The sequence below is a fragment of the Sphaeramia orbicularis genome, chromosome 22 (assembly GCF_902148855.1).
Source record: "Sphaeramia orbicularis chromosome 22, fSphaOr1.1, whole genome shotgun sequence".
In the NCBI taxonomy this organism is placed as follows: domain Eukaryota; kingdom Metazoa; phylum Chordata; class Actinopteri; order Kurtiformes; family Apogonidae; genus Sphaeramia; species Sphaeramia orbicularis.
In genome coordinates, this window is record NC_043978.1 from 19,120,192 (window position 1) to 19,140,147 (window position 19,956).

General features: G+C 35.8%; 1 protein-coding gene across 1 annotated transcript in view; it reads left to right on the forward strand.

Moving 5' to 3' along the window:
• LOC115413190 (transcription factor IIIB 90 kDa subunit-like) overlaps positions 1-19,956 on the forward strand; it is a 272,574-nt gene that overhangs the window by 242,626 nt on the left and 9,992 nt on the right. Inside the window, exon 18 of the mRNA XM_030125943.1 lies at positions 18,839-19,028. Coding sequence (XP_029981803.1) covers positions 18,839-19,028 — 190 coding nt within the window. The remainder of the gene's footprint in view (positions 1-18,838; positions 19,029-19,956) is intronic.

Here is a 19,956-nt window from a genome sequence, read left to right on the forward strand (position 1 = left end):
GTTTTTCCATTATGTATATTTTTATGCGCAAGTTATATTTGTGCAATTTGAGGGTCAATGAAAAAGCAACTACTAACTACTGTATGTGTTTACAAACTGAGCCGCTAGGTCACCTGGGCATTTTCAGAAATTTGTTGCAACATGCACTGTGAGAAGTGGAGTTCCACACACCCACTTTCACTTGGTCGACATGTTTGTTGTTGCTGTTACTGCGGCTGCGTAGAGCTCCAATTCCCACAGTGCATGTTGTGACGAATTTCCGAAAATTCCCAAGTGACCTACCAACTCTGTTTGTAAACAAATGAACTGTTTATGGTGGAGTACACTTGAAAATTGTTCACCGTGAGGGAAGAGACTCAGGTGCAGAATCCCAAAAACACTCACAGATTCATGATACTTAGGCAATGATTTGGGTTTTACAGATTTGACAAAAAATTGGTGATAAAAGTCATACGCAGCTTTAAGGTTCTTCAGATTTTTAACTCCGTCAAACCCAGATGCCGTTACATCCCTCTGATGTCACCACTACTTTCTCACTGCAGTTGAACGCTCTTTTCCAAAGTCTGTTTAGAACATTATTGCCTCAAATGAACCTCATCTACTTCTTCCTGCCTTGATTTTCTCACTCCACTCCCACACATTCTGCTGTAAACAACCTCTCAGATTTACTGAGAACCAAAGGCCTTTCCAAAAAGTTCCCATCATCATCTTCAGATACGTTAGATAATGAGAATGATAAGTCAAGTTCATTAGTGCGATAGCTGAGGGCACAGCGGACACTTTGACAGTTTCCCACGTGTTCTGAAACCTGTAGGATCTTGTAAACTTGCTCTTCACAGGCTGGTGTTTGGATAGAATCAAACAAATATGTGTTATCAGCATGAGCTTCATCAGTACTTTATCATTCTTCTTCTCCTTCTTCGTCTTCTTCTTCTTCTTTGTCATCTTCTTCGTCTTCTTTGTTGTCTCCTTCTCCTTCGTCGTCTTCTTCTTCTTCTTTGTCATCTTCGTCTTCTTCTTCTTCGTTGTCTGTCTTCTCCTTCTTCTTCTTCTTTGTCGTCTTCTTCGTCTTCGTTTTTTTTGTCTTCTCCTTCTTCTTTGTCTTCTTCTCCTTCTTCTCCTCCTTCTTCTTTGTCTTCTCCTTCTCCTTCTTCTTCTTCTTGTTCTCCTTCTTCGCCTTCTTCTTCGTCTTCCTCTCCTTCTTCGTCTTCTTTTCTTTCTCTTTCTTCTTCTTCTTCTTCTTCTTCTTCTTCTTCGTCTTCTTCTTTTTCTTTTTCTTCTGTCCATCACTGTTTTTGTGGTTTTTGCATGTTCTTGTAAACTTGCTCTTCACAGGCTTGTTTGGTTAGAATCAAACAAACGTGTTATCGGCATGAGCCTCATCAGTACTTTATGATTCTTCTTCTTCTTCTGCACATAACCTCTTTGAGAAACTGTCATATTTAGACTCTGTTGCAGACGACTCATATTTTTATACTTTTACACTTGTTTCAACTCTCACTCGATTTCTTCATCACTCCCTTAGTCCTATATTTGTCCTCTTTTCTCTTTTTTTATTACTTTCTTCATCATTTCCCTCCCATGAGTCCCTCAAATCTTTTCCTGCCTTCTCTCCACACCCTTTTCCTGTTCATGCTTCACCCTGCTGCCGTCCTCTGTTCTTCTTTTTTTTTCCCATCATGTTCCCTTTATGGTTCCTCTCCGTCCTCCACATTCCTTCCCATCCCTCCATCATGTGCTGCTGGCAGCTCTGAATGGGAGAGCTCAGGGGGCTCAGGCTCTGTCAACCAGGAAGAAAACACTGCCACGAGGGGCTGGGTCAACAAGGCTTGTTACTTAGCAACCCCTCACCTCCCCCTGGGAACCGAGAGTGAGCGGCCGTCCCCATTGGCTGAGGCCGCTTCTCGCTTGCAGCTCATGTTATGTAATGTTGCCGTTTCATGGCAGCGACAGGAGCAGATTGAAAAGAGGTGTGTGTGCTTTGGGCGCTGCCTGCCAAGCTCTTTCTGTTCATCGACGAGCAGAAACCATTTCCATCACCGTCGTCAGTGACCCGGCAATTAGTTAGTGTACTTGGAGACAAGTTTTGGGAGGAAATGATCAGTTTACAAGATGGAGAAGGAATAGAAACTTGACTTCTGCCAGTTGAATCTGGCCCAGCTGTGCTCTTCTGTGCACCCCCCCAACCCCCCCATCCCCCTCCTCCGTCCCCTCTGAACCACATTTACACTGAGCTCCAGGCACAGTTAGGGATGTGGGGATTTTCAGAAAGGCTTAGAAATGTGAAAAGGGTGCTGAGGTCACAGAACAGAGGCTTTGAACTGCAGACAGTCACTCTGCTGTTGCAGCTATAGTCTGCTTATACAAACAATAGTCTTGGCAGTGGACGGCCAGGTCTATTTGAAGTTCAGTTCTTGGAGAGGTTCTTGGTCCAGATGAGGAACCTGCAAGATGTGAAGCGACCTCCTCAATCACCACCTGATGAACAAATCTCCAGAAAATACTCAGGCTTTGCAATATAAGACAACATTCCTACTAAGTCACTGACATAGCTAACGAAAATGAATAATCTACTAATAATTTCTTCTTCTTCTTCTTCTTCTTCTTCTTCTGTCCATCATTGTTTTTGTGGTTTTTGTATGATCCTGCTTTTGGACAAATATGAGGAATCACATAACCTCTTTGTCTATTTGAAGTTCAGTTCTTGGAGAAGTTCTCGGTTCAGATGAGGAACCTGCAAAACGTGAAGCATCTGGTGCAGCAGCGATTTCCTCAATCACCATCTGATGAGCAAATCTCCACAAAATACTCAGGCTTTGCAATATGAAAGACAACATTCTTACTAAGTCATTGGCATAACTAATGAAAATGAATATTCTGCTAATAATTCAGTTTATTTATTTATTTATTTATCCTTTTTTAAACCAGGTGGGTCAATTGTAAACCAGTTCTGGCCTAGAAGCAACAGAACAAGCAGATAAAACAGTAAAAGCAAGTGGTGCCAGGCACAACAAACCCCGCCCCTCGCATGTATTGTAGCTAATTTTGCATCGATCCAGCTGATGTCATCATGTCTATGTGTGTGCTGAAGTTAGCATATCAATTGCCTCTATATATGTGCCAAGTTTGAAGTAAATTGAAACAAAATTGATGTTTTTATAGACGTGACATTTCGCCCATTATAAGTAAATGGGAGAAGAAAGAAGATTTTTAAAAAATCCTGAAAATTGAAACTTTGACCTACTTTTCCCAAAATGTAATGACATCTATTCTGGGTCGCTGGCAATCTATAAAAATTTGGTATGAATTCAACTACAGACTTTTGAAATTTCACCCGTTATAAGTAAATGGGGGGAAAAAAGATTTTAAAAATTCATAGAAAATTTGAACTTTGACCTAATGTTCCCAAAATGTAATCACATCTATTCTGGATCACTGGTAATCTATAAACCAAATTTGGTATGAATTCAACTGATAGTTTTTCTGCTTGAGTGTTAACAAACAAACCAAACCAAAAAGAATACCCCTTGCTTCCCCTTCAGGAGGCGGGGTAACAAAACAAAGAAACAAGTTACAAGGAGCCATAAAAATGCTACAAGAGAGTATTATGTACAATATTTACAATGGTGTGTTTTTAAAAGGAGTAGTTATCAACAGTAAGAATAAAAATTAATGCATACAATTTACATGTGGTATCAATGCTAAAAGGAAACACAGGTGCGGTTGAATATATGGAGACGTGGACACCATATGCAGCCTTTTGTAAAAATCAGATCTTTTTTCCACCATTATTTGTAGAGCCATGTTAACACAACCTCCCTCTTTTATTCCTTCCATCACCCTCTGGAAAAGGTGTGTTATAAAATGTCTTTGGTAGATGTGTTTCTTAATATAATCATCAATATTAGCTCTTCTTGTGGCCGTACATCTCTACTACAGCCTGAAAAACGTCAGATTTGTGGGGATGTCACGAACTGCAGTAAAAAACACTATTTAAGACACGTTAAGAACAAGAGTGAATGCTGTTGGATTAAAGGAAAGAAAGTTGAGAATGTTGGAAGCACATTCTCAGTATTTGTCATCAACTTAATTCTCTCATATAACGTTAAATAAAGCTGAAGTATCTGCCCAATATGACTCGACACACATAGCATTTTAGCTAACTTGTGATGCATGATTGTCCCTCAGTGATGCATCTGCAGCCCAAGCACTCAATCCCTCTTGTTATTTTAACCACCATTTTACCAGGCAAGACACGACAAATAATTTCTTATTTACAATCTCAGCCTGGCGGGTGGTACAAAACACCACTAGCAGGAAGGGATGAGATGATGGGGGGGGGGGGGGGGGGACAGGCACACAAGCTTTACAAAAGCACTTAAGCAAGAATAACATGATCTGATGCACAGAGACGGAGCAGAAAAGAGAACAAAATCAGGCAGAAAAACAACAGAATTTGAGGATAAACCCCTTCCTTTTGCAGCTTTCTCCTCTTGGTCCAAATGAAACGACTAAATATAGATGACCTGATGTTGTTTCATGCTTTTGAAGCTTCTTTTCCAAGAATTTCAGAACAATATTATATTATATTATATTATATTATAATATATTATACTATATTATATTGTATTTATATTATATTATAGGCTCAAAACACAGTATTCGAAATTTCTCTGATGGGACATTTTAGAGACAATTTGACAGATTACTGTTGCGAAATGACCCACATTTTTACTTTAAAATTCATTTTTGCTTTAGTTTGACCATAAAAGATTATCCAAAACAAGGAGCTACTTTATATTGAAATAAATGTTAGAATGGCAAGCAATTAAAGTTCGCTCTGACGGGACATTACTGTGTTTTGACCCTATATTATAATGTATTATTATTATATTAAAATTTAACACAACAGGTTAACATAGTGGTTCCCAGTCTTTTTTTGGCTTGTGATGCCATTTTAACATCACAAATTTCTGGTGACCCCAGAATTTTTTTTTGCTAAAATTAATTTGTTTTTCATCTTGTAATAGTTTGCTATACTATGTTGCAAATAAACGTTAATTTTAGACAACATTTAGGCTATAGAATGTATATTATTATGGACAGAGGCAGAAAAACCAGGTGTAGATTACTGCACAAAGTGAGAATTTTATTTTCCTTGGTCAGGATATGTACAGTCTGTCCAGCTTGGATTTACAAGGCTGACAATTAATACTGAACAAACAAGAACTCAAACAATGAATTATGAAAGAGCTGCAGCATCTGAAACTGACCACAATGAACATTTGAAAGATAAACAGTACCACAGTGCTTCAGTTTCAGCTTCACAGTTTGTCATGTCTTTTACATATTGGGATTGTCTCTGTCAACTCACCGTATATTTTTATTAGAAAGTTTTTTTTGTTTTTTTTAATCAATTACTACAAATTTCAGGCAACCCCATTTGAATTCCAGGTGACCCCACGTTACAGTCCCAACCCTAAGGTTGAAAAACACTGGGTTAACACTTAAATATGTTGAAAATGTGATGGTGATATGTGTCAATTTTACATCCAATATTTGAGTAAAACTACAGAGGTCCAGCCCACAGTCCATAGCATTCTGATAATTTAGCCAATTGTAAAATATTGTTAGCTCTGATTTATTGCCATATGCAGTGAGGAAACATGTTCCCTGTACAACAAAATTCTTGCATTGCTGTCCACAGACTGCCAAATATATAAAAGCAAGTATAAATAGATAAAAAAATAAAACAAGATAGATAAATAATGCAAAATATAGACAGTACAAATGTAGATGTAAAATCCCTGCAAAATGAAGATGGCGACAGGTCGTACAGTTACATGAGGTACTGAGTCAAACAATGGTATTTCATGGTTGTAAACTCTTGTTACCTGTTTAGGAGTCTGATGTCAGTGGGAAAGAAAGAGTTCTTCAGTCTTCTGGTCTTGCATTTCACACTTGTGTACCTCCAGCCTGAGGGTAGGAGTGTGAACAGTCCATGTGGGGGTGGACGGTTGTTTCCCATGAGGTTGAAATGAAATATTTTTACCTCCTCTCACGAAATGACTGTGACAATGATTTAATGTTGATAAAGTGTAACTGGGACTCAGTATGTAATCATCGCACCAGGTCAAAGGTGATTACTGATGTGTGTAAATAGGAATAAAAAGAGGAATGTGTCTGAAAACAAAATGACTCCAACTTTACATATAAAGTACGGTTGCGGAAAAAAATTATGAGACCACCCTTGTTTCATTTCTTGTTCATTTTAATGCCAGGTACAACTAAAGGTCCATTTGTTTGGACAAATATAATGAGAACAACAAAAATAGCTCATAAGAGTTTAATTTCAGAGCTGATATCTATCCATTTTCCATGTTTGTTTTTTTTTTTTTTTTTTGATGATAACCAAAATCACTTCCCCTCTTACACCAGTAACTATGGCATTGTACTGACAAAAATGGTGCTTTTAGGCTCTCCATGTTTTCTTTTCTGTCTGTTTTAGTCACATGATACACACAGAAGTTAGTACTTGATTGCATAACTATTGTGTTTGATGACTTTTGATGGTCTAATAATTTTTTTCCCGGAGTGTATAGATAGTATTGTATACAAAATATAAAAATACACTGTTGTATATATACAATAGTGTATTTAATGTGTTGATTTGGGCCAATAGGAGAGAGCTGCAGAGGGAATGTTTGTACTTTCCAATTCTTTTTATTTCGAACTTCAGTTTCTGCATCTTTAACCCTCAGATATCCGGGTGAGCATATTATGTACACTTTGCACTTCATCTTATAAAAGGCCATATTATTTTTCACAATTTTTATTGGGTTTGAATTCAAATGTTGTTTATTTTTGCATGATTTTTAAAATTCTGACCCGGCCTCTAAAATAAGCCCATTGTGTAGAGTGGATATATTTATTTTGCACACTTCAAAAATTTGGGTTTGGTATATCTTTATTTCTTGGGTGAAACTATAATACACTGCTCCAGTCTCTTCAGGTCGCACAAATAACACTTTTTCCAGTCAATTTCTTGTCAGCAGAGGAATGAGCCAGGGCAGCCCCCTCTCGCCCCTTCTTTTTGCATTAGCTATCAAACCGCTAGCCTTAGCCTTGCGTCAAAATACTGGCATTAAAGGGATCACAAGAGAGGGCCAAGCTTTTCTCTTTATGCAGACGATCTGCTGTTGTTCATAACAGACCCAGACACCAGTTTTCTGCATGTTTTTAATATTCTCAAAAAATTTGAAAGGTTTTCAGGATACAAATTCAACCTTGAGAAAAGTGAGTTATTTCCAGTTAATGCTGCAGCTTGTAATTATCCACCTGACTCACTTCCTTATAATACAACAAACAAGTTTGATTATTTGGGCATCACTGTCACCCAGAAAATCACTACACTACACTAGCACCATTCTCCAAAGTGAGTGAAAATTGAACATTGACACATTTTAGAACATTTGACCTAGCATGAAAAATAATAATGCATATTAACCAATGTTGCTGTTAATCATTGGCATATGCCAGGCTGTAAAAAAAAAAGTAATCTAATGTGTATGAAGTATATTTAAAACAGTTTTTGTTTTTTGCATAAAAATATGGTTTGTTTACATCATAAACATGGCATTTAAAGGGTTAAAAATATGACTGTTATTGAGTATTTGGTATTTTTGTTTATGGTTCAAGTTGATGAAATACAAAAAAAAAAAGGAAAAAAAAAAAAAACAGTATGAAAAATTTTTGACCTTACTACAGCGCTGTACAGATTATGCATTATCAGTGATTAGAAAGGGCCCCTCTTTAAATACATGTTAATGTAAATACATATTATTTCTTTAGATTATTTGTAAAAGAAACAGTAATCAAGCAATGCAAAAAAAAGCTTTAATGTAAAAAAAAGCACATTTATCTCAATAACAAGTCAAATATCAGTTAAGAACATTTGATGATGAAAAATAATCAAAAATACTAATAATCAGTGGCATTAAAAAAACACTAAGTCCTTCAGCTTCAGAGTTAAACGGTTTTGGCAGTGCTTCCTTTGACTGATAGGTTTGAGTGTTCACAGGTTCCAAAATACTCCAGAAACACTCCAGCGGCTGTATTTGTGCAAGAAGCATGAGGTGAAAATGAGTCTCATTTGGTCCGAACACGTCATTAGAAGTGAATCACTCTGAGATAAACACTCCAGCGCTGCTAATTCTCCACTGAGGTTTAATTAAACCATAACGAAAGGAGGCACAACTAGATGACGTGAGTAACATCACACTAAAGTCAAAGCAATAACGAACCAATGTGGAAATATGAAATACGACATGTGGACAAAAGTATTGGGACACATTGAATTCAGGTAATAGAAGTTCTTGATCACAATATTGCAACTTTATTCATTAAATATATTATTTTTTGCATTGGTTTATCATATGTTTCTGTCTTAAATCAGCATGAACAGGACATCTGACAGCTGTAGCCATGACATGTCCCAATATTTATGTCCATATAGTTTATAAAGTACAATATTTCCTTAAAGTTTAATGGGATATTTTTCTTCCTAAGTGAGATGTAAAGAAAGTAGATGGTTATTTGTGGTAGAAAATTATAATTTACAGTCAAAGCACGAAAAATATTATTACAATTATTATTACAAATTTAGAGGAGCAAAAGCCTTTCCAAAAAGTTCCCAAGAACATTTAAAATCAGTCTTTGATTTAAAAAAACAAACAAAACAGATTCAATGTTGAGAGAAATTGTTGAATTGTTTTGTTTACATTTTTTTCTTTGCTTCCAAAATGCCTCAGAGATGTTTTTTTCTTCATTTTTCCCAACATTATTCATTTATTTTAATTTTTTTTTTAAATCCATGACTATGATTTAAAATTTTCTATCTCCAAATTTCTAAAATTTATGGAATATTGATGTTTTTATCTCAATTCAGTGTGAACAAGACATCTTACAGCTGTAGCCATAATGTGTTCCAATATTTTTGTTCATATAGTTTATAAACATTATTTCCTTAATGATTAATGGAAGAATTATAAGAAATTAAGTAAAAACGGAGTATCTGAGACATTTTGGAAAAAAAGATGACAATTTAAACCAAACTAACCAATAGTAGTAGCAATTTTATTTTTATTTCGAATATATAGAATGATCAGATAAATAAGAATCATACAACATGGTCAAAAAAATAAATAAATAAATAAAAAATTTTCGGTGCTTGAAAAGGAGTGGGAAGAAGTATAACTTATTGACTACCACCCCCTTTTTACAAACTAATAATCAAACTAGATCTGCTTCCTTTGCTTTGTTAACACACATTTTCCTCTGTATATTTTTACAAGAACACAAAACATCCATACAAACCATTCACATACACTTTTTCAGTCACCTCACACACAATTAGATTTGCGTATTCAACCATTTTTAATATAGACTATAATATTTATATGCACTTTAAATATTTACTCCAAATACAATGATCAATCGATATTTATCCCAATATAAAACTATTATTTGTCATTATTGTTTTATATCTCAGACCCCTATTAGAAAAGAAACACCTGAATTCAACGTGTCCCAATACTTTTGTCCATATGGTGTATGTTGGATGAATCCAGCTGTTTTCAGTTCCAGAGAACAGTCAAAGCAATAATAGGAAAAAATGTGGAAATATTAAAGAAATATGACATGTACAATATATGGACAAAAGTATTGGGACACAATTAATTCAAGTAATACACATTGCTGATCAAAATATTGCAACTTCATTCATTAACTCTATAATTTTTTGCACTGGTTTATTTATATCATATTTTTATATCGTAAATCATCACAAACAAGACATGTTACAAACTGAAGCTATGATGCGTCCTAATATTTTTGTCCATATATTGTACATGTCATATTTCTTCAATATTTCCACATTTTTTCCCATTTTTGCTTTATGTAACAGTTGTGATTGGGCTGATAACTGAAACTGACTTCTTGGAAATACCCTCTGATTAAACACAATTACTAGGAAAAGCTTTCAGGTAAAAATACAGAAAGTATGTCTCAGATTATAACCATGTGGTCGTGAAAAATACAAAACGGAGCCTGACTGGTTGGTGTTATTGACCAGAGAAGGGTTCCCACTGCAGTTGGTTTTATTGTGCTGAGCTGTGCATGCATCAGTAACTGCAGCTATCACATGTCAACATCCTTACGCCCATAAAACCTCTCAGGGTTTGTTTCCTGTAGCTGCTTCGGCTTCGTTCTTCCTCCTCATTAGATGAGTCAGACGGCGGCGTAAATGCTCCGTCTGTGTTGGAAACGTAGCGCCGTGTTTTCAGCGTCTTTATAAAGGCCTAATGGCTCATCCAGACATCTTCCTTTCACCGCTTTATCTGCATCTCATCCTGACCTATTTAACAGCTCTCACCTCCTAATTAGCCTGGAGTACCGTGTTTATGCTGTTTTTTTAATATATTAATTATTTGTTTATGTCTTCGTCTGCGCTCATGGGACTTAATGAGGCGTCCAGGTCCGGTGATGAGTCTTTTATGACGGAGGTTTAACCCATAAAGACCCAAAGCTACTTTTGTGGCAGTTCCCAAAGGAATTTTCCCTCTATATCAGAGGTGTCAAACATGCGGCCTGGGGGCCAAATCTGGCGCGCCAAAGGCTCCAGTCCGGCCCATGGGATGAATTTGTGAAATGCAAAAATTACACCGAAATATTAACAATCAAGGATGTTAAATTTATTTTAGGTCAGTTCAATCTAAAGTGGGTCAGACCAGTAAAATACTATCATAAATATAAATAATGAAAACCACTTTTTTTCCCTTTGTTTTAGTGTAAAAACAGTAAAATTACACAAATGTTTACATTTACAGACTAGCCTTTTACAAAAAATGTGAATAACCTGAACAAAAAGATCTGAAGTATGTGGAATCTTACCAACATTCTGCCTGTTACTAAATATTTTGTGTATTTGTAGATCCACTGTGATCTGTAAGTTGTAATGCACATGTATAAATGATAAACTAAGGCGTAATATTGTTAAAATTGCCATTATTTTTCTTAAGAACTTTCAGGTTGTTCATATTTGTTCATGTTATGTTCAAGTGCAGTTCGTACATGTAAACATTATGGAATTTAGCTTTTTTCACTCAAAGACATAGAGAAAACATTGGAGTTGACATTATTTATCAGTTCTTATCCTATTATTTAGATTATGTTACTGGTTCGGCCCACTTCAGATCAAATTAGACTGCATGTGGCCCCTGAACTAAAATGAGTTTGACACCCCTGCTCTATATTCTGTATCAGAAAAAAGTAGACTCAGAAAAAAAACATCAAACCAAAATGTGAAGACATTTTGGAAATCTGGTCATATGTGTTTATTGACCATGTCATTCTCCCCCCATAGCCATATTAATTTAAATTAATTCATATAAACTCAAATGGATAGTAACTGATACAAATACATTATTACAAATATTAAATTATTAAACTCATTGTTGTATTGTGGCTGCCTCTGCTGCTACCACCGCCACAATAATGCTAGCTAATTAGACTACTGGTATTATCATTATATATTTTTTGTATTATTACAACAATTATTATTTTCCCCCTCACTCCCCCCTCTCACTTTCTTTCACACTCCCTTCTTCCCCTTTTCCCTATCACCCCTAACCAAACTATATTGTTTCGTTGCTCTTTATTATTCATTCATTCAAGTCATTGTTGTTTGTCAATACTCTGTCGTTGTTGTTGTGTTTGGTTTGTTTGTTTATTTGTTTGATTTTCCTTTTGTTTATGTGTTGTTGTTTTTCTGTCCACAGTGTCTTGCTAAATATCAATAATTTAAAAAAAAAAAAAGACCATGTCATTCTCTCAAATAAAAGTCATTTGCACATGAAAATGTAAGGGTTAATATGAGCTCTGTCACCATGGATGACAAGTTCCATTGGTCTTTTGCTTGCATGCATAAAACAGGAAAAAATACTAGAAAAGCACTTGCAGAGCGTAGACCTGCGCCAAGGCAGATCAGTCCCCCTCACCTCTATCACCACCAAAATTTAACCATTTGTTCCTTGTGCCAGTATCAACATTTCCTGAAAATTTCATCTAAATCCTTCTAGAACTTTTTGAGTTATAGGTCTGCACTCTCCTTTTTTACTTAATTTTTTAACATGACTTGATTGTAAAGACTGATATTCTTAAAACTAGGACATCATTCTCATAATACTGTGACTTCATTCTTGTAATATTACAACTTTATTTTCATAATATTATAATTTATTCCCCTGAAATATTGTCAGTAGTAAGGGTTTGAGTTTTTCCTTCAAATGTAATGACTTCTTGCAACCGCATAATACCTGATACTTTTATTCTTGTTATATTGATTTTATTCCAATTACTTTTTTAAAAATTATATTATTACTTTTTTTTTTTTTTTTTACTTTATTCTTGTAATATTATTACTCTATTCTTCAGACTAATTCTCATGATATTATAACTTAATTGTCAAAATATTGCAACTTTATTCTCATTATACAACCTTTATTCTTACAACTTGTGGATTTTTTTTCTCTAAATATTAGGATTTTATTGTCATTATACTGCGACTTTATTTTTATGACTTAATTCACGTAAAATCATTTATTTTCATAATGTTCTGTTGGAACGAGCTCAGTTGTTTCTCCAAATATTATGACTTCTCCAGACCTCATACTATCTTTTTTTTTCTTTTTGCTCAGTCAGTCCCTAATACGACTAATTCCGCTGCAGTTTTCATCTTTGTACTTTCGCTGTCGGGTGTTTATCTAAGTCTGACTCAAAGGGTGGATGAATATGGGGAAAAGGCAGCGAGAGAATCGATGTATAAAGGCAAAAGGAGGAAGGATGTGACGGTCCAATAAAAGACAGGTGGGAGGAAAGGAAGGAGGGAAGGCCGGGGGGAGGAAATGAAAGGCAAATTGGAGGGAGGAGGAAGAGCCCAGCAGGGACTCCAACAGGCTGTTGCTGAGGAGAACAGAAATATCTCCCTGTCACACTGTGGACCCTCCACCTGCTTCTCCTTCAGCTTTATAATTAGCCCAGGCGGAGAAGAAAGTGATAATGTGCAGCTTTCCTTCTAGTGGCTGTGAAAATGAGGGGTTTGTAGTGAAAAATCCACAGTGACTGAACAAAAATGTGTGCAGAAATAATGATAATAAACAGATGCATGATGTTGTGCTGTCAAATACTTTTAATAGATAGTTACATTACATTGAATTTTTACCCATAAAGACCCAGAGCTACTTATGCGGCAGGTCCAAAATAGTTTTTTCTCCATATTTAACTTTTCTTAAAGGAGTGATATTTTGGTTTTTTAAATGGAATTATGCATTTTCAAACATTTCTCTGTGGTCTACATAAACTGTAAATGCTCTGCTTGGGTCTGCATTCTTCATTAATTCAACTCCACAGGTCCATCTTCAACCCTATTCCTGAGTAATGACACCAGAAAGGTCGTTTCGAGCGCTGGCCCTTTAAATGCAAATGAGCCACTTCACACCCCACCCCCTCCAGGTTGTTGACCGTGCTGCTCTGTCCTGTTCAGCCACTTGTGTTCGTTAATCTTCCATACCTAAATTATTGTGCAGAAATATGGGGAAACAACTACTATTCAAATATTCATCCTATCCTTTTACTTAAAAGAAAGGCAATAAGAATTATTACTAATGCAGATTTTTTTATGCACCTAGTTTACAGAGCTTAATTTACTGAAAATACATGATCTTGTTGACCTTAATACAGTGGTAGTGATGTAAAAGACACACAATAATCTTCTCCCTCCTTCCATCCAGGAGATGTCTGAATGTAGGAAAAGTCAGTACATCCTCAGAGGAACCCGCATTTTTAAAAAAGCTAAGGCAAGAACAAATAAAAAAAAAAGTATATGTGTATCTGTTTGAGGGGTTAATCTTTGGAATGGCCTGAAAGATTGATTAAAACACTCTAAAACAATTACAGCTTTCAAAAAGATGTACAAATGAACTATTATTCAAAAATATAGAGCTCAGGGTTGACTAAAAAAAAATACTTGTTTAAAAGACTAGGATCAATATTGGTAGTTGAGATAAGGACATGATTTACCTGAATTAAATTAAATATGTATTCTCTTCTGTTGTAGATTTAGCAATGATTACACTGAAAATTTGTTTGTTTTCATATAGAAACATTGTGTTAATTGTAAATAGGATTAGGCAAAATATCCGGTCGCATTGTATATGGAACAATGGATATGCTGTTTTTGTTGGGTGTTTAAAGTAATTAACGACTGAACAAATTACTGAACTACTTAATACAACCAACAACTGCACATTTTAGGTAATCGGCTCAAAGTTTGGACATATTTTCAGTTTTTACTACAACCACTGCTGCTGATAAACAATTATAGCGTACCCGGAGAAATGTTCGTCTGAAGTCTTGACCTTATATGTGCAAATGTCGTGACATAACTAGTTATAAACGTAACTAATTAAGAAGGAATTGAAACAGGTTGTAGAAATCCACTCGATTTTTGCCAGAATGAATATAAAGATAACTTTGCAGCACCTGGAGGGTTCAAATTCAAACTGTATGAACTATTAGGGTCCAAATAAACAAATAAATGAACCAAAGACTAATAAAAGTGGGTTTTAGCAAAATATGACCCCTATACATGATTTATCACCATTTAATTCATTGATCATGTAGATGTTCATTAAAGCTCAGATTAAAGTTGAAGGTTTTTATATCAGAAACAGAGAAAATTCCAGACAAAGAGAGATATCAATAGCTGAATGTAAAAACAAGTGTCTCCATCCACTGTCATTGATCCAACTCCATTGGTTTTACTGGTGAATCAATGTTGTAGAAGATGACAGTGTTTCCACGGTAACTACGGAGCCTCTACAGCCCCTGCTATACAAATACTTTGGCCTTGCCTATTCTGGTTTCTATCACGTAGAATCTGATATGACGTGCAGGTTTAGTAGTAAATCAAACCTTCCTTTTCTTGGGTGTAGTCCTCACATACATGTATGGACTGTTCCTGATGTTAGTCGCGCATTCTTTAAATGATGATGGAGAATCTGGGCTCGGCCCCTGGTGGTTAACCGTCATCAAACTCTTATCCGCCAGTCCCAGGAGAAGGAAAATATTTTTAACTTGGTTTGTGAGAAATCAGCCGTTTTGGTTCAGCTCACTGCCAAAAGTACCTAATAGGCTCTGAAGAAGCTGGAGGCACTTTCACCAAATCCAACCAAAAAGTGAGTGGAAACAGCTTTGAAACGAGGAGTGTGTTATTAGGCTTTAACAGGATGGAATCAAACGGTATGAGTGATATGGTAAAAGGACAGAGGGATCACTGAGCCTGTTTACATGACGAAAGTAATCAGGTAATTGGAATAATCAGATCTGATGTGTGAAAACCCTGGACAAACATGTGTAAATTATTTTTCTTTGTCCATTTAAGGTAAGTCCCATGATGCTCAGCAAAGGGGCGGGACTTCGATTCTCTATTGTCAGATACTTCATGTTGTCGGTTTATTACTATTGTAGGTACCGTACTTTCTGGACGATAAGCCGCATCCACCCCATCTTTTTTACCTGATTGGTGAGTCCCAGTCTTGTCCCGCCTCCCTGTACACTAAACAGGCACAGAGGATGGCTTCATCAATTCTTAACAATGACTCCCATCCTTTACGAGGTGAATTTCAGCTCCTTTCCTCTGGATGGAGGTTCTTAGTCCCAAGGTGCAGGACACAGCGTTAAAAAAACAGCTTTGTTCCTGTCGCCGTCACTGAGCTCAATAAGAAATAGTGACAATGCACTTTACTAACTTATTTTAGTTATTTATCCCATTTCTTTGCTCAATTTATTATTACTGTGACTTCAGATTTTTAAATTTTTAAATTCTATGTTCTTATCCTGGTTTTTATCCCGGATTGTTCTCATCTTTTCTGGGTTTTATTGCATCTTGTATTTATTTATTTGATCTTATTTATTTATTTTATTCTTTTACTTATCCATGCTGCTATACTGATGAATGGTGGAACACTGAGCACTTTTTGTCTTTTTGTCCTGTCTGTAAGCGTGATCAAGTACCTGTCTTACATGTTCAACGTATGTATTGCTGTAATACCAAAGCAATCACCTAGACCGCAAAACAAATCTACCTACGGGTACAAATAAAGTAACTTTGACCTTGACCTTTTCTCCAACCTCTCACCATTGAGTCATTGATGCTAAGCTTATGTGCAGCAGCTCTATTTCCTTCTTCGTCACCCAGATCAATAGTTAGCCCAGAAAACAGTTAGCCATATCATTTTAGAACCACGGATTCACAGTGTGTGGAAAAAAGTAGCAGCTTATAGACTGGAAATTACGGTAATTCATTTATCAGACAAGTAGTTTTTTTTGTTAATCTGCTTTACTAGTTTCAGCTACTTCCTGTAGCCTTCGTCGTCCTCCTGAGCAGCCTATAAGACACGTCATAACAACATCATGTGACGCTTCTGATGAAGGCTACAGGAAGTAGCTCAAACTAGTAAAGCAGGTAAACAAAAAACTACCCCTGTCTAATAAATGGCTTATCTACAATAGTTATGTTTAGAACCTTTACAAGACTGGTCAGTTTATTGTTTGTCACAGCAGAAAGTATGAACTTAGACATTGCAAAGAAAATAAATGAAAAAAAAAAACATTTTTTTAATTTTTGGCATAAAATTAATTCAAATATGAAACCAGACATTTCAAATCATAATTTTTTCTTAAATTCATCCCTCTGACATTTGTTTCATCATCATTTCCTATTTCAATTATACATTCCGTCATTTACACACATGATGTTTTTCTATTGACAAGATGATGTTAAAAGTCAAGAAAGTCGATGGGTGTGGTGAAACTGTTGAAAATATGGTGAGAAAATGGTGAAAATATGTAAATTTACAGACTCTGCACCTGAGAGTCATTGTAAATAAAAAAATAATAATAATTTAAAAAAAATAATAATAATACATAAATAATAAATAGAAATAAATAAATAGAAGTTACAAAAATAAATAAATAAAATTGGGGAAAAAAGTAAAAAAAACAAAACAAAAAAAATAATAAAAAAAAACCCTGCAGCTTTCTTGGCTCATCTTTTTAATTAACAAACATAGGTGTAAATTATTTTTCCCCATCCGTTAAAGTTAAGTCCCATGATGCTCAGCAAAGGGGCGGGACTTCGATTCTCTATTGTTTTATACTTAGTCAGTTTATTGTTTGTCACAGCAAAAACTATGAACTCTCAGACATCGCAAAGAAAATAAAAAGTAACCTGGTGTTTTTTTCTGTTTATTTTTGGCATAAAATGAATTCTAATATGAAACCAAACACTTCATATCATCATTTTCCCTTAAATTCATCTCTCTGACATTTGTTTCATCATCATTTCCTGTTTGAATTATTCCATCATTTACACACATGATGTTTTTCTATTGACAAGATGATGTTAAAAGTTAAGAAAGTTGACGTTTGTGGTAAAACTGTTGAAAATATGCTGAAATAATGGTGAAAATATGTAAATATAGATTCCAGACCTGAGAGTCATCGTAAATGTCGTCTCTTGATAATCTGTTCAGAATCAACATGACCAGACTGTTGTGATTTACAGCTCTTTAAATGCTTAAATAAATAAATAAATAAATAAATAAATAAATATTACAAAAATAAATAGATAAATAAAAAAATAATAATAATGGAAAAAAAATCTTGCAACTTTCATGGCTCATCTTTTCAATTATTTATTATTATTAATTATTTAAATTATTTTTCTCTGTCCATTTAAGTTAAGTCCCATGATGCTCAGCAAAGGGGCGGGACTTCAATTCTCTATTTTTTTCATACATAGTTGTATTGTTTGTCACAGCAAAAAGTATGAACTCTCAGGCATTGCAAAGAAAATAAATAGTAACCAGGTGTTTTTTTTTTTTCTCTATTTTTAACATAAAATGAATTCAAATATGAAACCAAACACTTCATATGGTCGTTTTCCCTTAAATTCATCCCTCTGACATTCGTTTCATCATCTTTTGCACAACATGACATGGATCGCCACCTCTGCGTCTCCATCAGGTCCAACCTCTGCTTTTTAATATCTGCTGTTTATTTTCTGCTTCCAACATTTCCTCCTGTTTTCCGATCAGTAAAACAGCGCCGTGTTTCTCTCACGGCGGGTGCCTGAAACCCTCTCCAATTGCAGACTCCCCAGAATCCCCTGCAGTTTGCCGCGGGGGAAAGTTGTCACATTCACGCATGAACATTTGACAGCTCAACTAAGACGATGTGAACGGGGTGAAATGGAAAAAAAGGGCGCTCTAATTACATTTTTGGCCCCACTCTGACCCCCACCCTTCAGTTTTAATTTCACAGGCATTTTATGAACTTTGAAGGGGATTTTTGTCCTCGGGCTCTGCTTAATTTTTGACCCTTTTGTACAATATGAGACACTGTGGACTGTGCATATTTCTTTTTTTTTTTTATCCCAAATTAGATCATAATAATGCAAAATAATAAAGGTTGTGGTCACGCTCTGATGCAGTGTTCAGGCATATTGAGGAACGCTGCAGCAGATAAAACATCACACACACACACACAAGCACTATCACACCGCACTGTTTATTATTTTTTATCATTTTAAAGGAAGTGGGGCATATGAGATCAGATCGAGCTTTGATTTCCCCGGGGATACTCGTGTGTCATGCAGAGGAAAATATTGAAAATACCGAACACGTCTGCTCACAACCAACAATATTTCCTGTTTGCCCAGAGTGCCGGTCCCAGCCCCCAGTCGGTGCCAGCGACAGTACCGGTACCGGTGTCGGCATCAGTAGCAGCCCCTGCCAACGGTGTAGTGGTGGAGAGTGGGCCCGTGGTCTACGATGATGCAGCTGGGGACGAGGAAGACGAGGAGGAGGAGGAGACTTGTGTTAGTGCCATGGAGCTACTGGGCGGCAACGGTCAGTTTAACACAGGTTCAGTCAGTAAAACAGAGACTAAATATAAAACAGAGTGAAAAGGGGTGTGTGCAGATCCATGAAGTATTAAAGAGACTGAAAGATAATCTAAATTAAGGCGTTAAATATCCTTAAAATTGATAATCCTATATTATAAAAGGGGAGTGGGCTCAGTGTGTGTGTGTGTGTGTGTGTGTGTGTGTGTGTGTGTGTCTCAGGCATCACACAAAATCCGTAAAGAGCTGACTGCTACAGTTTAGTCTGTGTGTTTGGTCAAGGAACAGACTAGCAAAAACAACAAGTTAATAGGACCAATATTTTGGGAGATATTAGTAATTTTGTAATACAATAGCCTTGCCCAGAATCATACAATTAACGTGTGTTACCTAGCAACAGATTAACAATAGGACAGTGGTTTCCAACCTTTTTTGCCTTGTGACCCCATTTTAACATCACAAATTTCTGGCGACCCCAGACATTCAAAACGGAGACATTTTTTTTGCTCAAATTAATTTGTTTTTGATCATGTAATAGTTTGTTGTACTATGTTTCAAATAAACATTAATTTTAGACAACATTTAGTCTATATAATGTATATTATTATGGACGGAGGCAGAAAAGCCAGGTGTAGATTACTGCACAAAGTGAGAATTTTATTTTCCTTGGTCAGGATATGTACAGTCAGTCCAGCTTGGATTTACAAGGCTGACAATTAATACTGAACAAACAAGAACTCAAAAAACTATGAATTATGAAAGAGCTGCAGCATCTGAAACCGACCACAATGAACATTTGACAGACAAACAGTACCACAGTGCTTCAGTTTCAGCTTCAGTTTGTCATGTCTTTTATGGATTGGGATTGTCTCTGTCAACTCAACATATATTTTTATTAGTAGGTTTTTATTTTTTTTATTTTTATCAATTACAAA